This window comes from Gymnodraco acuticeps, unplaced genomic scaffold (genome assembly GCF_902827175.1).
Source record: "Gymnodraco acuticeps unplaced genomic scaffold, fGymAcu1.1, whole genome shotgun sequence".
NCBI lineage: Eukaryota > Metazoa > Chordata > Actinopteri > Perciformes > Bathydraconidae > Gymnodraco > Gymnodraco acuticeps.
Genome location: NW_022991300.1, coordinates 82,155 through 101,052, shown reverse-complemented (window position 1 = coordinate 101,052; position 18,898 = coordinate 82,155). Strand labels below are relative to the sequence as shown.

Sequence of the window (18,898 nt, the reverse complement as noted above, 5' to 3'; positions counted from 1 at the left end):
ATATTCATTTTAAAGACGGCAAATTAATGCAAATGTTGATTGAGGGGGAACATCCTTGCTACCTTTAATAATCTAAAGTTCACAATGCTCGTCAAACACACACACGCACACACACACACACCTGGTGCTTCCTGAAGGTGTGTATCAGGGTGCCGTTGATGTAGTTGATGGAGATGCAGAGAACCGTCACGATCACATTCTTGTAAACGGCCGCAACGATGCTCCGACACACACACATACATACACACACACATACATACACACACACACATACATACATACACACACACACATACACATACACACACACACACACACACACACATTATAAAGGAGCTGACAGGCTGCTGGAGGAGCCAGAGACTCAGCAGGTGAGAGAGGGTCTCTGTTGCTTTATCTTTGAATATATTATATAATATACATTATTATTATGAATGCTTTATTTTCTTTAAGTTGCAGCTGACATGTGTTTCCTCTGTTCAAAAGAATGAAATGGTATTATTTTGCATTTTTGTATCAAACTTTCTAACTGTATTTATATTATGGATTTAAATGTATAAGTTAATACTAGGTGAACAAATAGTGAAATTAAATCGCATTTTAATCAATATTCTGAACTCATGCATTTATCATTTTCATTACAGACTACAGAGTGAACATGTATGAACTGCTGAATGATGTAAATTGGTATAAAATGTATGAATATAATGCTTTTTTATAATACTATACAAATACAGTCCGACAAAACCACTAAGTTAAGGTGCCTTAAATGTTTAGGTGTTGTTATATTTAGATTATAATTTCCTCTTCAAAAGGCCTTTAAAAGCCTCGAGAAGCTTCAACAAATGCAGAAAAACATTTCCTGATTGTGTTTTGTTTGTTTTAATATTTTATATCAGAAAGTAAAACAATAGAACAAATGATTTAATGTCACTTAAAGTATCGTGAATGTGTGTTTTGTATTGTCCTCATGCAGATGTTAACAGGCCATGAACTCCTGACGCTCTGTGGCTGCAAGTGTGTGAGCAGGTTAGTATTATAGCTATTATTATAAAAAGGTAAATATATCTGTGCATTTAGATTTGAATGTCTGTATTTGTTCACATTTGATGCATTTCAGTTGCAGTTGTACTTATATATGTTTAGTAATTGCAAGGCAGTAAAAAGCGTATATTTTAAATACATGCTCGTCTATATAATATACAGCTGTGTAATGTATTCTGTCTATTTCATGCATTATATTATGTTATAATTCATCTACATTCCTTAAGATGCTTGTGTGTGCGAGTGAAAAGCTTTTATTTAATATATGCATGTTCTTGTTTAAAATAAATATGGTAACACTTTAGATTAAGGTGCACATATTCACCATCAACTAGTTGTTCATTAACATGAGTCAAACTGCTAGCTTATTGGTTATGAACAAGACTTCACTTTAAAATAGGGAACATATTCTAAGTTACAATTAACACTTATAGTTTCATGTCTTGCTACACAAGAATAGACCATATTTGTTAGGTGTTATTAAGAGAGAATGCCTTATTAGGCCCATATTGAGCATATTAAGACCCAAACTCAAACACAACAACGTCCTTACTTACAATAAATAAACACTAATTAGAGGGTTATTAAGGACACAAACTCTCAACTAATGGCCTAGGAGAATATGGTCATGTAGAATAAGGCATTAAGTGCTTTATACTGACTGATAAAGAGCCAATATACTGCTAATATTCATGTTAATTAACAACTAGTTGATGGTGAATTTGTGTACCTTAAAATAAAGTGTTACCATAAATATATAATATGAGCAAATGTGTGTTTTACAATTGTTTGCTATTTAATATCTTACTCATCATTATATTAAGCTTACATGCAGGGCTGCAGAATAACACAATACATCAAATTATTATTTATTATTTTGACTATATTTGTACTATTTGAGGGAATGATAATTAAACATTATTCTCATTTAAGTTAAAAAATATAATGAAAGAATCACGGTGTGTTTACTAAGATGATCTGAACCAATTAAGAATGTTCTATCAAGTCTGTAGAATGATATTGATTTGTTAACTTCAGTCAGATATGTTGTACATATTTTACCTTTAATGAATATTGTTCTTATGTCCTAATGCACTCGTCTATTTTGCCATTTCAAATTTAGAGAATTGACTAATTGTTCAGCAGTAGTGTCCATAATTAGAATACATATATTACTATACTACTATCATTTAAATAAAAGGACCGAGCCTTCTCAGCGGTAGCCCCAGGCTCTGGATCGACCTTGTATCTTTTCTTATGTGTGCCTTGTATCTATTCTTGTATTTATAATGTTATGTTCATTGTGAAGCACTTTGGCAAACCCTCTGTTTTTAAAATGGAAAATATTGGATTGGATAATGTTATGGTAGTGTGTTTAACAGAAGAACAGATAACTATATATATTAAAATGACCTCAGTGTTATTTTAAATCTGCAGCAAAAAGGAGATTTTACAAAGTCCATAGAATTTATTTCAGATTTGTTTTACAGATCTTTCCCTAATCTAATACTGCACTGACTCATCTGGCCTTTGCACTCGTCCTTATAGCCATTTTGAATTACATTTTGATTAATGGTGCAGCCCTTACATGTGTGTAAAACCTCTCTGCTGCTCCACAATACTTCAGTCAGATATTTGTATATATTTTAGCTTTAATACATATTGTTCTAACTGCGATTTGGACGTTGCACTTGTCTATTTTGCATATACGAAAGAATATTGATCAACTGTCCAGCCCTACTGTCAATAATTATACAGTCATAGTGTCGTGTGTGACATAAAAGGAGTTCATTATGATTGAAACATATATTAAAATGATCAGTATATCGCACAAAAAAGGGGATTTTATTAAGTCTGTAGAATTTATTCCATATATTTTTTTACACATCTTGCCTTTAATAATGCGTTGACTTATCTGGATAATGCACTAGTCCTTATAGTAATGTTTGAATTAAATGTTGATTTATTGTGAAGCCCTTGTAGAAGAATATATTAAATTAATCATAGTGTTAATATTTTGCAGAGGATCTGTACTGAACAAGAGATTTCTGTATAGATATAGATTTGCCTGTCCCACTGTTTTGGCCAAACTTGACCCACTCTACCATGCTGCACTGCGTTACATATCAAATGCACCCGATAGGACTCATCATTGCAAACTGTATAGTAACTGGATGGTCCTCACTTACTATGCGTAGGATGCAGCATTGGTTTTTATTCATGTATAAAGCCATTTTAGGTAAGCTTCCACTGTACATATGTGCCAGATTTGCTCCAGTTTGTGACTCTTACAACCTCAGATCCAGTGCCTGGATACGGGTCCAGGTTCCTGCCGTGCGGACTGAGGCTGGAAAAGGAGTCTTTTTTATTATGGTCCTTGGTCTTGGAATGACCTTCAATCACGCCTCAAACTGACAGCACTTGTCCCTATAGCCTGTTTTAAATTGAAGTTTTTTGTCTTTTGTTTTCTTAGTTATGTTCTCTGTATTTTATATGTTTGTGTTATGTGTTATGTGTAACGTTGCTGCCTTCTTGGCCAGGTCAGCATTGAAAATGAGATTGTATCTCAATGCTTTTATCTGGTTAAATTAAAAAAAATGTAGAATTTATTCCAGATATTTTCACATATAATCAAATATTGCACTGACTTAACTTGTCCTTAAAGCACTTTTTAAATTTGATTAACTGTACAGCACTAGTATAAATGCATGCCTTAAAACAAGATATCAAGTGTGTGTGTGAGTGTGTGTGACCCCTCTCTCTGTGCTCCAGCAGGTTTATGAGCAGCTGCTGGAGATGCTGAACTCCTCTGATCCTCTTCAGCTGCTTCCAGGCAGTAATAACAGCTCCTTGCTGACAGGGGGCGCTGCTGTGAATCTGAACAAAGATGACTTCTCCAGCGCGCTCACCAAGAACATCGTGGCCATGCTGGTGTGGCTCGTGCTCAGCGTCATCAACGGCAGCATGGTGCACACCTTCCTCAAACACAGGTAACTGTTTATTCAAGATTGTTTGTGATGTGTACAGATCTACAGTGTAGTTATGACAATGGAGATCTTAGGTCACAGGCTCCTCCAACAGCGCAACACAATAAAACAGATAAAACAGTGCAAGTAAATAAAATAAAATATAATAGAAATTGTGCAGAATAGTCTATAGGCCTATATACAGTAATTGGAATATTGATATTTAAAAGTTGCAAACAGATGAATGTTATGGATGTTCTTTCAAAAGTTCAGGTGTTTAACAGTCTTATGGCCTGTGGGATAAAACTATTATTTCTAGTCTTTTAATTTCTCTTATGTACATTTCCTTGTCTTTTTATGCTGCTGCAACACAAACATTTCCCAAATTGGGATCAATAAAGTACTTCTTATCTTATCGACAATGTAATAATGGTATTGTTTTAAATCTATATATGTTAATTTACCTTTATAATGCTGCTACTTGTTCTGATACATTGGATGTTTACTTATTTGATTTTCATTTTCTTAATGTCAGCTTCTTTCATTCAGATGTTTTTCCATTTGATTTCCCTTTTATCTGAACTGGCCTCTTGCTATAACGATGTTCATGTTCCCGCTGTGGAAATAAATACGTTTTTTAACTCAGAATTTTAGCAGCTCTCCTGTAGTCTAAGTCTCTAACCTCTTGTTTTTCTCTGACTGCAGACTCTTCTATGAGAACCCACGCTACATCATGTTTATCTGCATGGTGATAAACGACGCTCTGCAGCTCAGCCTCGTTACAGCGCTGTACGTCGTCAGTTACATCTTCAGGAAGATCCACGCCTCCGTCTGCTGCTTCCTGGTGAGCCGTGCATCTTTAAGAGGCCCTATTTTACAATATATGTATAGAAGTTTAGCCAGTACTTCTACTTTTACCAGAGTATTTTTAAACACGAGTATCTGTACTAAAGGATGTGTTTACTTTTGCCATCTCCGTCATTATGTGTAAGTGATTCTGGGTTGAAAAGTATTGTTATTTTAATTAAAGACTACCTCCCCCCCTTTGTCCCCTCAGATAATGACGGCGGTCCTCACCACCCGCTCCACGCCTCTCATCCTGGCCGGCATGGCGTTGGAGCGTTACCTCTCCATCTGCTTCCCTTTGCACTACATCCACATGTGCTCCGTCCCACGCACCTTCCTCCTCATCTTCATCATCCTCATCCTCACCGCCACGCCCCCCCCTCACAGACCTGCTCATCACTGTCGTCCACCAGCCTCTTTCCTTCTTCAACACCCCCATCTTCTGCGACCACCCGCTGCTCTTCCGCCACCCGTCCATCTACTATAAGAACTGTGTGTTTGACGGGGTTTATTTGTCCTTCGTGGCTCTGACTCTTCTCTACACCTACTGTAAGATAATGCTCGCGGCCCAGGCTGCTTCTACTGGTCTGGCCTCGGTGAAGAGAGCGAGAAACACTGTGCTGCTCCATGGACTGCAGGTGGGTTTATGTAGAAAGATAAGAGAAGTACTTTATTGATCCCATTGCAGGTGGATGTACTGGAGATAACTCTGACACTTTTCTTAGGAAGGGCAAGAAGGGATACTAGTTTTACCAGGATACATGTTCTATCAGGGTTAGGGTTAGCTTCACAAAAGATCTTCTTTCCACTTTCTCTGACTTTAACTTATATTGCTGCTCCACAGGTGAAGAGCAAGAGGATACATGTTCTATCAGGGTTAGGGTTAGTTTAGGGTTAGCACAATTGAGGCAATGATCTTCCTTCCACTTCCATTTTTCTCTTAGAACTAACCCTAACCCAACCCAACTTGAAAACCAAAAGCGCCAAAATTGCCAGGAAAATCTTTTAAGATCTGTTGAAAAAAACATTATTTCATTTTTGAGACAAGAAATAAGGTTTTTCCAGGTGAAGAAAAAAGAGTTTAACTTATATTTTCACAACCGCTTCCCTTTAAGATTTAACAGGTAAATGTACGGAAGACGGCCACATGTGAAATTATTCATAGATCTGACCAACAGTTATTTTATTTATTTATAATCTGTTATTATTGTCAGTATTTAGAGATTTTGAAATCCACAGAAATCTGACTTTTTCTCAGATTTTTTGAACCCATCCCAAAACTGTTTCTCCAATGTGGCCCTAATCCTCTTCCTTGTCATTTGAATGTTAAAGTTGAAAAACACAAATAGTGGCCTCTCAATTAAACTGTTTACGATTAAAGATGGGGACTAGTAGCTTCATAATCTATACTTTAAATTATTTATATAATACCCTAGAAGACCACATTGTGTGTTGTAAATGTTGTAAATAACTAAATATACTTTTCTATTTCTCTGATTTTCTTCCAGCTGCTGCTGTGCATGCTGGCCTTTGTAGTTCCTTCCCTTCAGGCGGCTCTCATCTCTCTTTTCCCTCGCTTCAGTCTGGAGATCCGCTACATCTTCTTCCTGGTCGTCTACATCATCCCCCGTTTCCTGAGCCCCGTGATCTACGGTTTTAGGGACGAGCAATTCAGGAAGTACTGGACCCGGTACCTGTCCTGTCGGGGGAAAACTGTGTCAAGGGTCAGACCGGTGCTGCAGAAAGGGAACATGTAGGGGAAGTAGAGCGGCATAGTGATGGGAATTACGGCTCTTTGAAGGAAGCCGGATCTTATGGCTCCGTTGCTTTCAGAGAGCCGTTCAATTTGTTAAGGGGCGGGGTTCATAGGTTCATCTGCGAAATAATCACCTGGATAATCAAAGTCAAGTCAAAGTCAACTTTATTGTCAATCTTCCAGAGAGATCGAAATACTCACTCAGTTTCTCACAATCCCGAATATAAAACAAATGTATATAAAAAGATGTGTGCAAATATGTATATACTTATAAATACAGAATCAAAGACACATTTTTACATGTGCACACATTAAGACCTAAATAAAAACACAACAATCAATATATAAAATAACAGTCACTTCAATATTTGAGAATGTGCATTAGTGCAAGATTGTCCATAGCAGCGTAAAAAGAGTCTGGTGCTGGATTTGAGTGTTTTAGGCTCTCACCAAGTACGACTCGGTTACCTTCGTTCGTACCAAAGAGTCGTTCAAAAGAATCGGATCGTTCGCCAACATCACTAGCGGAGAGATGACGTATTGTTGTAGTCCGACCTGGAAGTTAGAATCTCCTCCGGGATTTTCACCATTGGATTTTGGACTATTGCAGAAAATAACATCTGTGGTTTATCATACTTACATGTTGTTCAGCAGGATCAGCTCTACATTATAATGTGGAAGAAATACAAGGAAATGTTATTCAAGTTCTGTGCAAGCCTGGTTTGTACATCAGCAGAAATAAAGCACATCATGGAAGTGGAAGAAGTTCTCTGTTTAATTCAATGTTAAGTGCAATACAAATATTGTGTTGCCAAAACCTTAACAGCCCAACCCCAGACAGACACACACACACACACACACACACACACACACTTTAAATCAAATGTAAATATAATCCTGACTGCATCTATACATTTTACAAAGTCAGCAAATGAATGCACATTTTGATTAAGGGGGAACATCCTCGCTACCTTTAATGATCAAAAGTTCACAATGCTCGTCACACACACACACACACACACACACATTATAAAGGAGCTGACCGGCAGCTGGAGGATTCAGAGTCAGCAGGTGGGAGTCTGTCGCTGAAGTAAGAAGTGTGAAACGATTTAATGTTGCAACGTTTTAAAAACGTACCGTATTTATATTGTGGATAGTTTAAATGTAAGGTATGACTCTAGGTGCACAAATAGTGAGATTAATTCATTTTAAAATGTCAAAGTTAACTTTCCTTAGATGTTTACATTTTGTTATATTTGTATTATAATAATACCGTTGTCTGACTGTGTTCTTCTTCAAAAGGCCTTTAAAAGCCTCGAGAAGCTTCAACAAAAGGCGGGAAAACACATCTAGATGTTCTGAGTGTGTTTTGTTTGTTTTCATATTTTATATCAGAGCGTAAAACAATAAATAATAAATAGAATGTTATTTTTAATCCCACAAAACCACTCTGTTAACATTCATTAGTTTACTTGTTGTTATATTTGTATTATTGTTATATAATGAACTGCTGCTCTTCCTGTTCCTCGTACAGCAGGCATGTTTAGAGCTCAGCTAAGGAGTTTGATTCACTAAAGAACAACGAAGGCTCTTATTCTCATTTCATCTGTGTTTTTGTGTCTCCAGCTCTGAGGACAATATGAACTCCAGCAGACGTTTCGACAGCTATAACGAAGCTTTCACAAAGAACTTCATCACCTTTGTCCTGGTATTCACCATCATCTGCATCAATGGAGCTTTTGTCTACACATACTTCAAGAGCAAGGACTTCCAGCGAGACCCCAGGTGATAAACAGATATGTGAACATAGTCACAGTAAAACAGATTGTACTTGATATTCAGATCTGCTTAAATGTGGAGGTAAAGGTTGGAATCAGCTGTTGTATTAATGCTTTGCTCTAAAACAAGTATATTCAAATAGATTGAAACTTTGTTTAGGTGACAGCAAATGTCCTTTTAACATATGGAAAGCTTGTCGCCCTAAAACAAGAAATACTAAATGATTGAAACGTGGGCTGCACAATTTGGAAAAAATAAGTATCTAAGATGAGTTGAATGATATTTCAACTGATTATTATTCACAATAATTGGAGAGATTGATCATTTCTGCAGGATATGAATGGCTCTGATATCTCTGCAGCTCCAAGGTTCTTCGTTAAACTTTGTATTTGTATGTTGCTTGTAAAGCACTTTGAGCACCAGGAAAAGCGATATGTAAATAACATGTATTATTATTATTACTATTTAAAAACATATTTAGCCTTTTACAAATATTTTTTATTTAGCCTTTATTTATACAGGTGTAAAATCTCATTGAAACTCGTATTGCACTTGTTCATATAGTGCATCATATATATATGAATTGTGCAGCCCTTATCAAATGTTGTTTTAGTCACGGTGATCCATGAGAGGAGATCATTCAGATTTGGATTGGATTGTAAATGTATTATCTCTTGGATTTCCACACGGCATCTATTGCACGTCTGTCCGTCCTGGGAGAGGGATCCCTCCTCTGTTGCTCTCCCTGAGGTTTCTCCCATGTTCCCTTTAAACTGTGGGTTTTCTCCAGAAGTGTTTCCTTGTACGATGTGAGGGTCTAAGGACAGAGGGTGTCGTATTGTCATACTGATATTCTGTACACACTGTGAAGACCATTGAGACAAATGTAACATTTGTGATATTGGGCTGTATAAATAAACATTGATTGATTGAGTTTCCAGAAAAGCGTTTTTTGGGTCCTTTGCAGTCTCAGCAGGGGTTCAAATGAAGAGGTTTAAACTGTGAACTAAATCAACACATTGCATGTTGATTACAATTGATCGGAGGCGTTATAGACACTGAGACATGAAGCTGCTCCGGTTTAAATCTGCACTAATTTAGATTTCTAGCTTTGCCTTCTCTTACCAGTGACTGCTGACTTATTTTACTGTCACTCTTTAACTGTGACTCTCTGCGCTCTACAGTGTCAGTAAAGCATTGCACATAATGTTGCTCCATGTAAAATACAAACCTGTTGTATAAAATAACACCTAATTGTACAGAGGACTTTCTTAGGACTAGACTGTAGTTCAAAGCTGTTGATTGTTCATCCTGCTTTACTGTAACCTGCTATTTCATCCCAATGACGGATATAGATTAAACCTTAGACCTTACTAATGTGTTAGTATTTGTATTTGATTGTATAGACTTTGAGGAATTGGGTGGTACATAGGAGTGTTTCAAATGTCCCAATAACTCCAGTAGTGTGCTCGAAGTACAAAAGTCAAATCTGATGGAAAAAACAAAAAGATATTGTTTCCGAAACATCGCTATATTCATGTTTTTATTATTATGACCGAATCAGTGATTTTAACCAGGTTTTGAGGACATCTTCAACATGACGCTCCCATCTCTTTCCTGTTTACATATGTTTCTTGTTTTTCTTGTTGTCTTCCTCATGTTCTCCTCCTCTTCCTCTTCCTCTCCGGCAGGTATGTGCTGTACATCCACCTGGTGATTAACGACATGATCATGCTGACACTTTCTCTGGGGCTAGTGATCGCCACCTACACCGGAAACCCAGGATTCATCCCCTGCTGCATCATGCTGGTCGTCTTAATCACCACCAACAGGTCGGGTTTCATCCTGGAATAATCACATGGGAGGGAGTCAGATCTTGTACTTGAGTAAAAGTAGAAGCACTCAGATCTTGTACTTGAGTAAAAGTAGAAGTACTTAGATAGTGTACTTGAGTAGAAGTAGTTAGATCTTGTACTTGAGTAAAAGTAGAAGTACTCAGATCTTGTACTTGTGTAAAAGTAGAAGTACTTAGATAGTGTACTTGAGTAGAAGTAGTTAGATATTGCACTCTTGTAAAAGTAGTAGTCAGATCTTGTACTTGAGTAAAAGTAGAAGTTCTCAGATATTGCACTTGAGTAAAAGTAGTAGTCAGATCTTGTACTTGAGTAAAAGTAGAAGTACTCAGTGTCACGATCTGTCTGTGTTGTGTTTTGTCTTGTCTTTTTCTGTCTTTGGTTTCCTGTTTTATTTTTGAAAAGTGTTCACCTCCTCCCTCCTCACCTGTCTCTTGTTTGTTTGATTAGTCATGTGTGCATTTAGGTTCTGTGTTTTCTGTTAGTCTTTGTTAGTTCCTTGTTGTAGTTTGACTTTGTTCACGGGGAAGAGTTCTGTTTTGCTCTGTCTTAAGCCTTGAAATAAAGGTATTTTCTGTTTATCTGCATTTGGGTCCTGCCTGCTTCGCTCTCAACCCTGACAGAAGGAACTAACCAAGGATGGGCCCAGCAGATCCTTTTGAGTTGGAATTACTTTCGTTTTTTCCTTTTCTTTGGCTGGCTGTTCTGATAAGAGGAGGGGAGCGTCTGGAGTTCAGCAGTGAGAGGCTGCTCTGGCTAAGGCACACCAGATGGCTATGGAGAAGCCAGATTTAGTGAAATTCTTACCTGGCTGGATTTTGGATTTCCTCTCGGTGTGTTATCCCCTGCCTGCTAGCCCCAGCCATGCTGGCTCCCTGCCTCCCAATTCCCATTATGACACCACACGCATCGGTGTGTTCCGTCTGGAGTCAACCCTTGCTTCTGCCCCAGTTCCTGCTCCTGTCCAAGAGTCGTTCTCTGGAGTCTGGCTTTTGGAGGTCCACGGAGCCTCCAAACGGCTCCTAAGAGAAGGAGTTGCAGGTCCAGGCTAGCAGCCCTAGTCACAGAAGCCATGCTTTGGGCTCCAGTACAGGCCCCAGCAGCCATGGTTCCAGCCCCAGTTCCGGCCCCAGCAGCCATGGTTCCAGCCCCAGTTCTGGCCCCAGCAGCCATGGTTCCGGCTCCAGTACAGGCCCTAGCAGCCATGGTTCCGGACCCAGTACAGGCCCCAGCAGCCATGGTTTCAGCCCCAGTTCTGGCCCCAGCAGCCATGGTTCCAGCCTCAGTCCTGGCCCCAGCAGCCATGGTTCCAGCCCCAGTTCTGGCCCCAGCAGCCATGGTTCCGGCCCCAGTTCTGGCCCCAGCAGCCATGGTTCCAGCCTCAGTCCTGGCCCCAGCAGCCATGGTTTAGACTCCAGCCCCTCGTCTCCAGCCGATGCCAGCTCCCCGTGTCCTGTCGGCGTACCGGCCGACGCCAGCTCCCCGTGCCCTGTCGGCATTCCGGCCGACTCCAGCCCCCCGTGTTCTGTTGGCCAACCGACCGGCTCAAGTCTCCTCTCAAATTCCTTCTCAAGTCCCCTCTCAAGCCACATCTCCAGCTCCCTCTCGAGTCCCCTCTCAAGTTCCCTCTCGAGTCTCCTTTCAAGTCCCCCCTCAAGTCCCCTCTCAAGTCCCCATCGAGTCCCCTCTCAAGTCACCCCTCGAGTTCCCTCTCAAGTCCCCCCTCGAGTCCCATCTCAAGTCACCCCTCGAGTTCCCTCTCAAGTCTCCTCTCGAGTTCCCTCTCAAGCCTCCTTTCAAGTCACCTCTCAAGTCACCTCTCGAGTTCCCCCTCGAGTCCACTCTCAAGTAACCTCTCGAGTCAACTCTCAAGTCACCTCTCGAGTCCCCTCTCAAGCCTCATTTCAAGTCTCCTCTCAAGTTCCCTCTCGAGTGTCCTCTCGAGTTCCCTCTCGAGTCCCCTCTCAAGTCACCCCTCCAGCTCCCTCTCGAGTCCCTCTCGAGTCACCTCTCGAGTTCCCTGTCGAGTCACCTCTCAAATTCCATCTCTAGTCCCTTCTCAAGTCCCTCCTCTAGTCACTTATCTAGTCCCCTCTCTGGTCCCTTCCCGAGTCCCCCCTCTAGTCACTTCCCATGTCCCTTCCCAAGTCCATTCTCTAGTCCCATCTATAGTCCCTACTCAAGTCCCTCCTCTAGTCAATTCCCTAGTCCCATCTCTAGTCCCACCTCTAGTCACTTCTCTAGTCCCATCTCCAGTTCCCTCTCAAGTCACCTCTCGAGTTACCTTCTCGAGTCCCTCCTCTAGTCCCTCCTCTAGTCCCTCCTCTAGTCCCCTCTCTAGTCCCTCCTCGAGTCCCCTCTCTAGTTCCCCCTTGGTTCCCCTCTCGAGTCTCCTCTCAAGTCCCTACCCAATGTCCTGGTCCGTTGGAGGTTCCGCTGGGGGTCCTGCCAACTCCATGTCCTGTCCCGTTGGAGGCCCCGCCGACTACTCCTCTGCCGGGGGTCCTGCCAATCCTATGTCCGTGCAGTTGGAGGTTCCGCTGGAGGTCCTGCCAACCCTATGTCCTGTGCCGTTGGAGTTTCCGCTGGGGGTCCTGCCAACTCTATGTCCTGTCCCGTTGGAGGTCCCGCCAACTACTCTTCTGCCGGGGGTCCTGCCAATCCTATGTCCGTGCCGTTGGAGGTTCCGCTGGAGGTCCTGCCAACCCTATGTCCTGTGCCGTTGGAGGTTCCGCTGGGGGTCCTGCCAACTCTATGTCCTGTCCCGTTGGGGGTCCCGCCGACTACTCTTCTGCCGGGGGTCCTGCCAATCCTATGTCCTGTGCCGTTGGAGGTCCCACCGACTACTCTCCTGCCGGGGGTCCTGCCAACCCTGTGTCCTGTCCCGTTGGCGGTCCCGCCGACGACTCTTCTGCCGGGGTTCCAGCCCACCCTATGTCCTGTGCCGTTGGAGGTTCTGCTGGGGTTCCTGCCAGCTCCATGTCCTGTCCCGTTGGGGGTCCCACCGACTACTCTCCTGCCGGGGGTCCTGCCAACCCTGTGTCCTGTCCCGTTGGGGGTCCCGCCCGACGACTCTTCTGCCGGGGGTCCTGCCAATCCCATGTCTTGTTCCGTTGGAGGTCCCGCCGTCACCTGTCTCGCCGGGGGTCCTGCCAACTCCTGGTCCTCTTCCATGGGGGATCCTGCCGAAGCCTGTCCCACCGGCTCCGGTTCCTGTCCGGCCGACACCGGGTCCTGCCCGGCCTCCAGAGCTGTCCCGTCAGCGCTTTCCTGCCCGGCCTCCGGAGCTGTCCGGTCTTCGCCCTCGAGCCCGGCCCCCTGAGAGCCGCAGTCTTCGCCCTCGGGCCCGGCCCCCTGACTCTTCCTTGGATTCTGCCTTGCTCCCGGGCCGTCCGCCCGAGTACCCCACCTTGGACTCTGCCTTGCCCCCGGGCCGTCCGCCCGAGTTCCCCTTTTTGAACTCTGCCTTGCCCCCGGGCCGTCCGCCCGAGACCCCTTCCTGATCCTCCGCTGTGCCCCTGGGCTGTCAGCCCAAACCTGTCCTCCAGACCCCCTCCACCCACCCTGTTGACCCTAGTTTTGTGTTTCTCTCTCCCTCCAGGAACAGCCCTCTGAATCTGGCTGGTATGGCGTTGGAGCGTTACATCGCCGTGTGTCTTCCTCTTCATCACGTCCAGATCTGCACGGTGCAGAGAGCCCACCTCCTCATCGCTCTCATCTGGCTCGTGTCCTTCATCCCTGCCTTCACTGACATCATCATCATCCTCATCACTCAGACTCTGTCTGTCTTCTCAAAGACGGTCTTCTGTAACGCCTCCTTGGTCTTCAACACACCGTACCACGAGACCCTCAGTCTAGTGGTGGAGGTATTTGTTATCTCGTTGAATTTCTCTCTGATATTTGTGTTTGTCACGCCTTTCCCTCCGGCAGTGGTGTAAAGTAACTAACTAAGTACATTCAGTCAAGTATTTAAGCACACTTTTGAGGTACTTCACTTGAGTATTTGTTCTACTTTGTACTTCTACTCGACTACAGTTAAGAGGTATATGGTGTACTTTTACTCCACTACATTTATTGAATAGCTTTAGTTACTTTGTAGACTTTTTACTTTTACTTCTTACATTTTGAACACAAATACCTGTACTTTCTACTTCTTACATTTTCAAAACAGGCTGGTTACTTTAGTTTAATCTGTGTTTGGTGGCGTGATCATTATTATTTAGAGTCATTGTGTCACGAACTTGGAAACACAAGGTAAAGCACTCAAATGCACGAACCGGGAGACAGAGATAAAGTATGAGTAAAATACTTTATTCCAAATAGGTTTACAAAAAAGAGCGACACTCTTAACGAGATGAAAAAAGGGCTCAAAAAAGGCACAAAGAAAATCGCTCACTAAGGTAGGAACAAAAATTACAAAGTAATTCAGGAGCATGAATCAGGCTTGAGACAAAATAAGTGATCGCTGGTACGCAGACTACTGGCATTGAGATAGGACAAGACGAACTGACACAAGGGAAGGGAAGGCTGGGGAATTTAAACAAGAGGTAACTGGCACAGGTGGAAACAATCAGGGGCGGGGCAGACGCTGATGAGAGCAGGAGACACACACAAGGATAGGGAGTGAAGGGATCTGGAATGAAACACCAAAGGTGAGCACCAAAATGAAACAGGAACTGGGAGACATGATGGAACACAACAGTACCCCCCCCCCCCCCCCCCCTAGGGCTGACTCCTGATGGCCCAGGCTGATCATACAAGTCCTGAATGAGGGTCTTGTTCACAATAAATGATGCAGGTACCCAGCATCTTGCCTCGGGACCATAACCTTTCCAGTCCACCAGGAATTGCTTGCCCAGACCCCTATTGTGGACCTCCAGCAGCTTACGGACCTTATAAACTTGACCACCTTCAAAGAGCTGGGGCGGTGGAGGGGGCTTGGAGGCGGGAACAAGTGTGCTCTCATACACTGGTTTGATCTTGCTGACATGGAAGGTGGGATGTACTCTCATAGACCTCGGAAGTCGTAGGCTCACAGACACAGGATTGATGACCTTGGACACCGGGAATGGACCCACAAACCTAGGAGCCAATTTATTGGAGGTGACATGAAGAGGTAGGTCCTTGGTGGAAAGCCAAACCTTCTGACCCAGTCTGTAGAGGGGAGCAGCCCTGCGATGGACGTCTGCTACAGCCTTCAACTGAGCCGAACTTCTGAGTAGGGACTGGCGAGCACCAGCCCAGATTCGGCGACAGTGTCTAATCATGGCATTGAACGATGGTACCGCTACTTCTCCTTCGTTGACTGAAAACAGCGGAGGCTGGTAGCCAACTGATCCTACCAGGATCAGTTGGTGCATTAACAGCTCGTGAATGTTTACATCTATTAATACAATCCTCCCCCACCCCTTAATTTTCCGGGAGCGCCAGTCAATGTGTGGGTTGTGGATCTTTAGCCATGGGAAACCAAAAATAATCGGGTGCTGAGCAGATTCGAAAATGTGAAACTGCAACATTTCTGTATGGTCCTTATTTACAGTGGTCTGAATAGGCTCTGTGCAGTGGGTAACTGTGAACAAAAGACGACCGTCGTAAGGCCCTGACACACCAAGCAGTCACCAGAGAACTCGCCGATGCCGACGCCGACTGTTGCGTCGGCGTGTTCTCCTGCGTCTTGGCCATGTGTCGCACTGGAACACACCGCAAAGACTTCAGCCCAGTATGTACGAACTGCGCATGCGTGAGTGGCAATAACTCTCCTTACCAGCAGGTGGCGGTAGTGTGTATTCGTCATTCAAAAGAGGCAACAACCGGAAGACAGAGAAGAAGAACAGACGTGATATAAACAAACAACAAATAGCGTGTGCGTTCCATTTTCACTCTCGTCAACATGTTGAATCGGCCGTGCGTCGGCCATGAAAGGCCAAATAAGGCGTGTCACGGCCGACAGGACACACCAAATTTGAGTTTGGGCGACAGGGCACGCTTCGTCGTCCGACTAACGAAAACGGCCGATTTCGGCCTGGTGTGTCAGGGCCTTAAGGCACTGGCGTTAATAGGGCGGGATAGCGGAACAGTTTTTATCTTTAGCTGTTTGACTATGCCCCGGTCCATAAGACCTTCGTCAGCCCCTGAGTCTATTAGCACCCCTTGGTCAATGGTCTGATTGTTTATGAAAATGTTTACCTGGGTAACGGGACGAGGAGAAAAGTCTGTGGAAAGCTTGCTTACCAGCTCCCTCCTCTTGGCTGGTAAGCTCGGTCTTTTCCCGGACATGAGGCGAGTTGGTGATCCAGCTGGCCACAGTAGAAACAGCAGCCCTCCCGCAGACGGCGCTGCCTCTCCTCCAGAGAAAGCCTGGTCCTGACCAGCTGCATGGGTTCGTCTGAGTCAAGCGGAGGCGCTGTCCTCCGGTGGTCCGAAGTCGTGGGCTGGAAAGTCCTTCCTGGTGGAAGGTTTCTCTGAGGGAAGCCCTAGAAACTGGGATGTCTGTCACCGGTGCGCAGGCGCTCTCTCTCCCTTTACTGAAGTCGGTTGTCGATCCAGATTGACACAGCGATGAGAGACTCCAGGTCCCGCTGCACCTCCAGAGGAGCCAGCTGGTCCTTTATCGGATCTGAAAGTCCAGTCATAAAAGCGTCACGAAGAGCCGGAATATTCCACCCGCTGTCCGCTGCCACTGTGCGAAACTCGATGGCATAATCAACCACCTGACGGTTGTGCTGGCGCATCTGAAGAAGTCTTCTGCTGGCCTCTGTAGCAGGCGACGAGTGGTCAAATATGCAACTCATAGTGTCTATGAAGTCGGCTATAGCAAAGCTCTGAGTCTCTGGACCATTCTGCAGTAGCCCAGGCTGCAGCTCTTCCCGTTAAATGGGACACGATAAACGCCATTTTAGCATGGTCTGATGAAAAAGCCCCTGGGTTGTGTTGGAAATGCAGATCGCACTGCACGAGGAAGGCTCTGCAGTTCATGAAGTCTCCGGAGAACCTCTCCGGAAGAGTCGGCCGTAATGAGGAAGAAACAGCCTGGATCGAATTGACAGCGTCAAGAGGATCCTCATGGGTACTTTTTACTTAAGTACATTTCAAAGCCCATAGTTCTTTACTTTTACTTGAGTATTTTTAAACATGAGTATCTGTACTTCTACTTGCGTAAAGGACGTGTATACTTTTGCCATCTCTGTTAATAAGTACTCCCCTCTTCCTCCTCAGGTGCTCATGTTCTCCTTCGTCTTCCTCACGGTGGTCCTCACCTATCTGAACGTGCTCCTCGCAGCTCGGGGGGTTTCAGGTGTGGGTCGAGCCTCGATGAGAAACGCCCGAAACACCATCCTGCTCCATGGGGTCCAGCTGGTCCTCTGCCTGCTGTCCTTCATCGCGCCCTTCATCAACCTCTTCCTCGTCTCCAATTGGCCCCACAAGAGAACAGACATCTTCTTCAGCACCTTCGTCTTCACCAACATTCTTCCTCGTCTTCTCAGCCCTCTCATCTACGGCCTCAGAGATAAGAACATCCGGAAGCATTTCTGCTTTAAAGGATGCAGGACAGTGGAGGAGAAGATGAAAGTACGACCGAGGAGAACGTCCAAACCGGCGATACACTGAGAGAGACATTCAAAGCTTTATTGTCATAGGCACAGCTACAGTGGAGATGTGGCAATGAAAAACTCAAGTCCCAAGCTCCTCCAACAATGCAACATAATATATAATAAGACATAAAACAATAAAACAAATGTAAAAAAAAAAATCAAATCAAAACCTGGGATTTGCATGTTTAAATCAAGGCTGCAATTAAAGGTCCCATCATGCCATGGCCATTTATACTGATCATAATTCCATTGTTGAGGTCTACTAGAATAGATTTACATTGTTACATTTTCCAAACTCACCTTGGTTTCTCACAGCATCTCTGTATAGTATGTGTGTTCACTCTCTGTCCTACACGGCTTGTTGGAGCTCCTGCCCCCCCCTCCCTATATGAGCCCACTGTGCTCTGATTGGTCAGCTCGCCCACTCTGTTCTGATGAGTCCACCACCGTTACAGAGGAACATCAGTGTTTATGTGTTACAATGGCGTTTGTTAGCAACCAGGAAATGACACCAGTAATGACAAACAGATGGGAATGCTGCGTGGGGTCTGGGTGCCGTGTTGGCGGGACGTTGCGGGGCTCGCTGCTCCGCCCTTTGAGGCTTGAGGAGCCGACAGTGTGAGCTGGATTACTGGTGTCGTTTCTTGGTTGCTGCGTGGGGTCTGCGAGACAGCGAGACACCGCGAAATTCAGCCTGAGCACACACACGTGAGTGTGTGGCAAACTGTGAGCGGAGATCCACGCAGCTGCGGCTGAGAAAAGCTCTATGCAAGTCAATGGGACTCCCTGATAGTTGAAGATCGACGCTAAAGGTGCCCCCACTGCGTTTGATAGTGACGCTAAGGGATCCTGGTTTGTGTGAGGAGCTCCACGGATTGGTCCATCGTTACGTCCCTTGGTTCCCGGAAGAAAAAAATGGAAAAAGAACAATCTCCAACGAGGCGTTCTGGGGCAGCATAGACAGGTCTTCTCTGTGTTAGAGTTGTACTCGCTACAGGGTGTACTTTGAGGGTTTGTGACTCTGCAGACCGTTTACAAAGCTGCATAACACACAGGGGGTGG

General features: G+C 44.1%; 1 protein-coding gene and 1 pseudogene across 1 annotated transcript; both read left to right on the top strand.

The window, feature by feature from the left end:
* Positions 1-3,933: 3,933 nt before the first annotated feature.
* LOC117562399 lies at positions 3,934-7,316 on the top strand (annotated as a pseudogene).
* LOC117562359 (odorant receptor 131-2-like) lies at positions 7,145-17,852 on the top strand. Its single transcript, XM_034240181.1, has 5 exons — positions 7,145-7,149; positions 8,239-8,397; positions 10,083-10,223; positions 13,846-14,110; positions 17,460-17,852. The coding sequence occupies exons 1-5, from the start codon at positions 7,145-7,147 to the stop codon at positions 17,850-17,852; spliced, it is 963 nt and encodes a 320-aa protein (XP_034096072.1).
* The last annotated feature ends 1,046 nt before the right edge of the window (positions 17,853-18,898 follow it).

What these genes read in the sequence shown, in the direction of transcription:
- LOC117562359 (XM_034240181.1), top strand. An exon ending in GACTTCCAGCGAGACCCCAG is followed by an intron (nt 8,398 to 10,082) that starts GTGATAAACAGA and finishes CCTCTCCGGCAG; the next exon opens with GTATGTGCTGTACATCCACC. An exon ending in GTCTTAATCACCACCAACAG is followed by an intron (nt 10,224 to 13,845) that starts GTCGGGTTTCAT and finishes CTCTCCCTCCAG; the next exon opens with GAACAGCCCTCTGAATCTGG.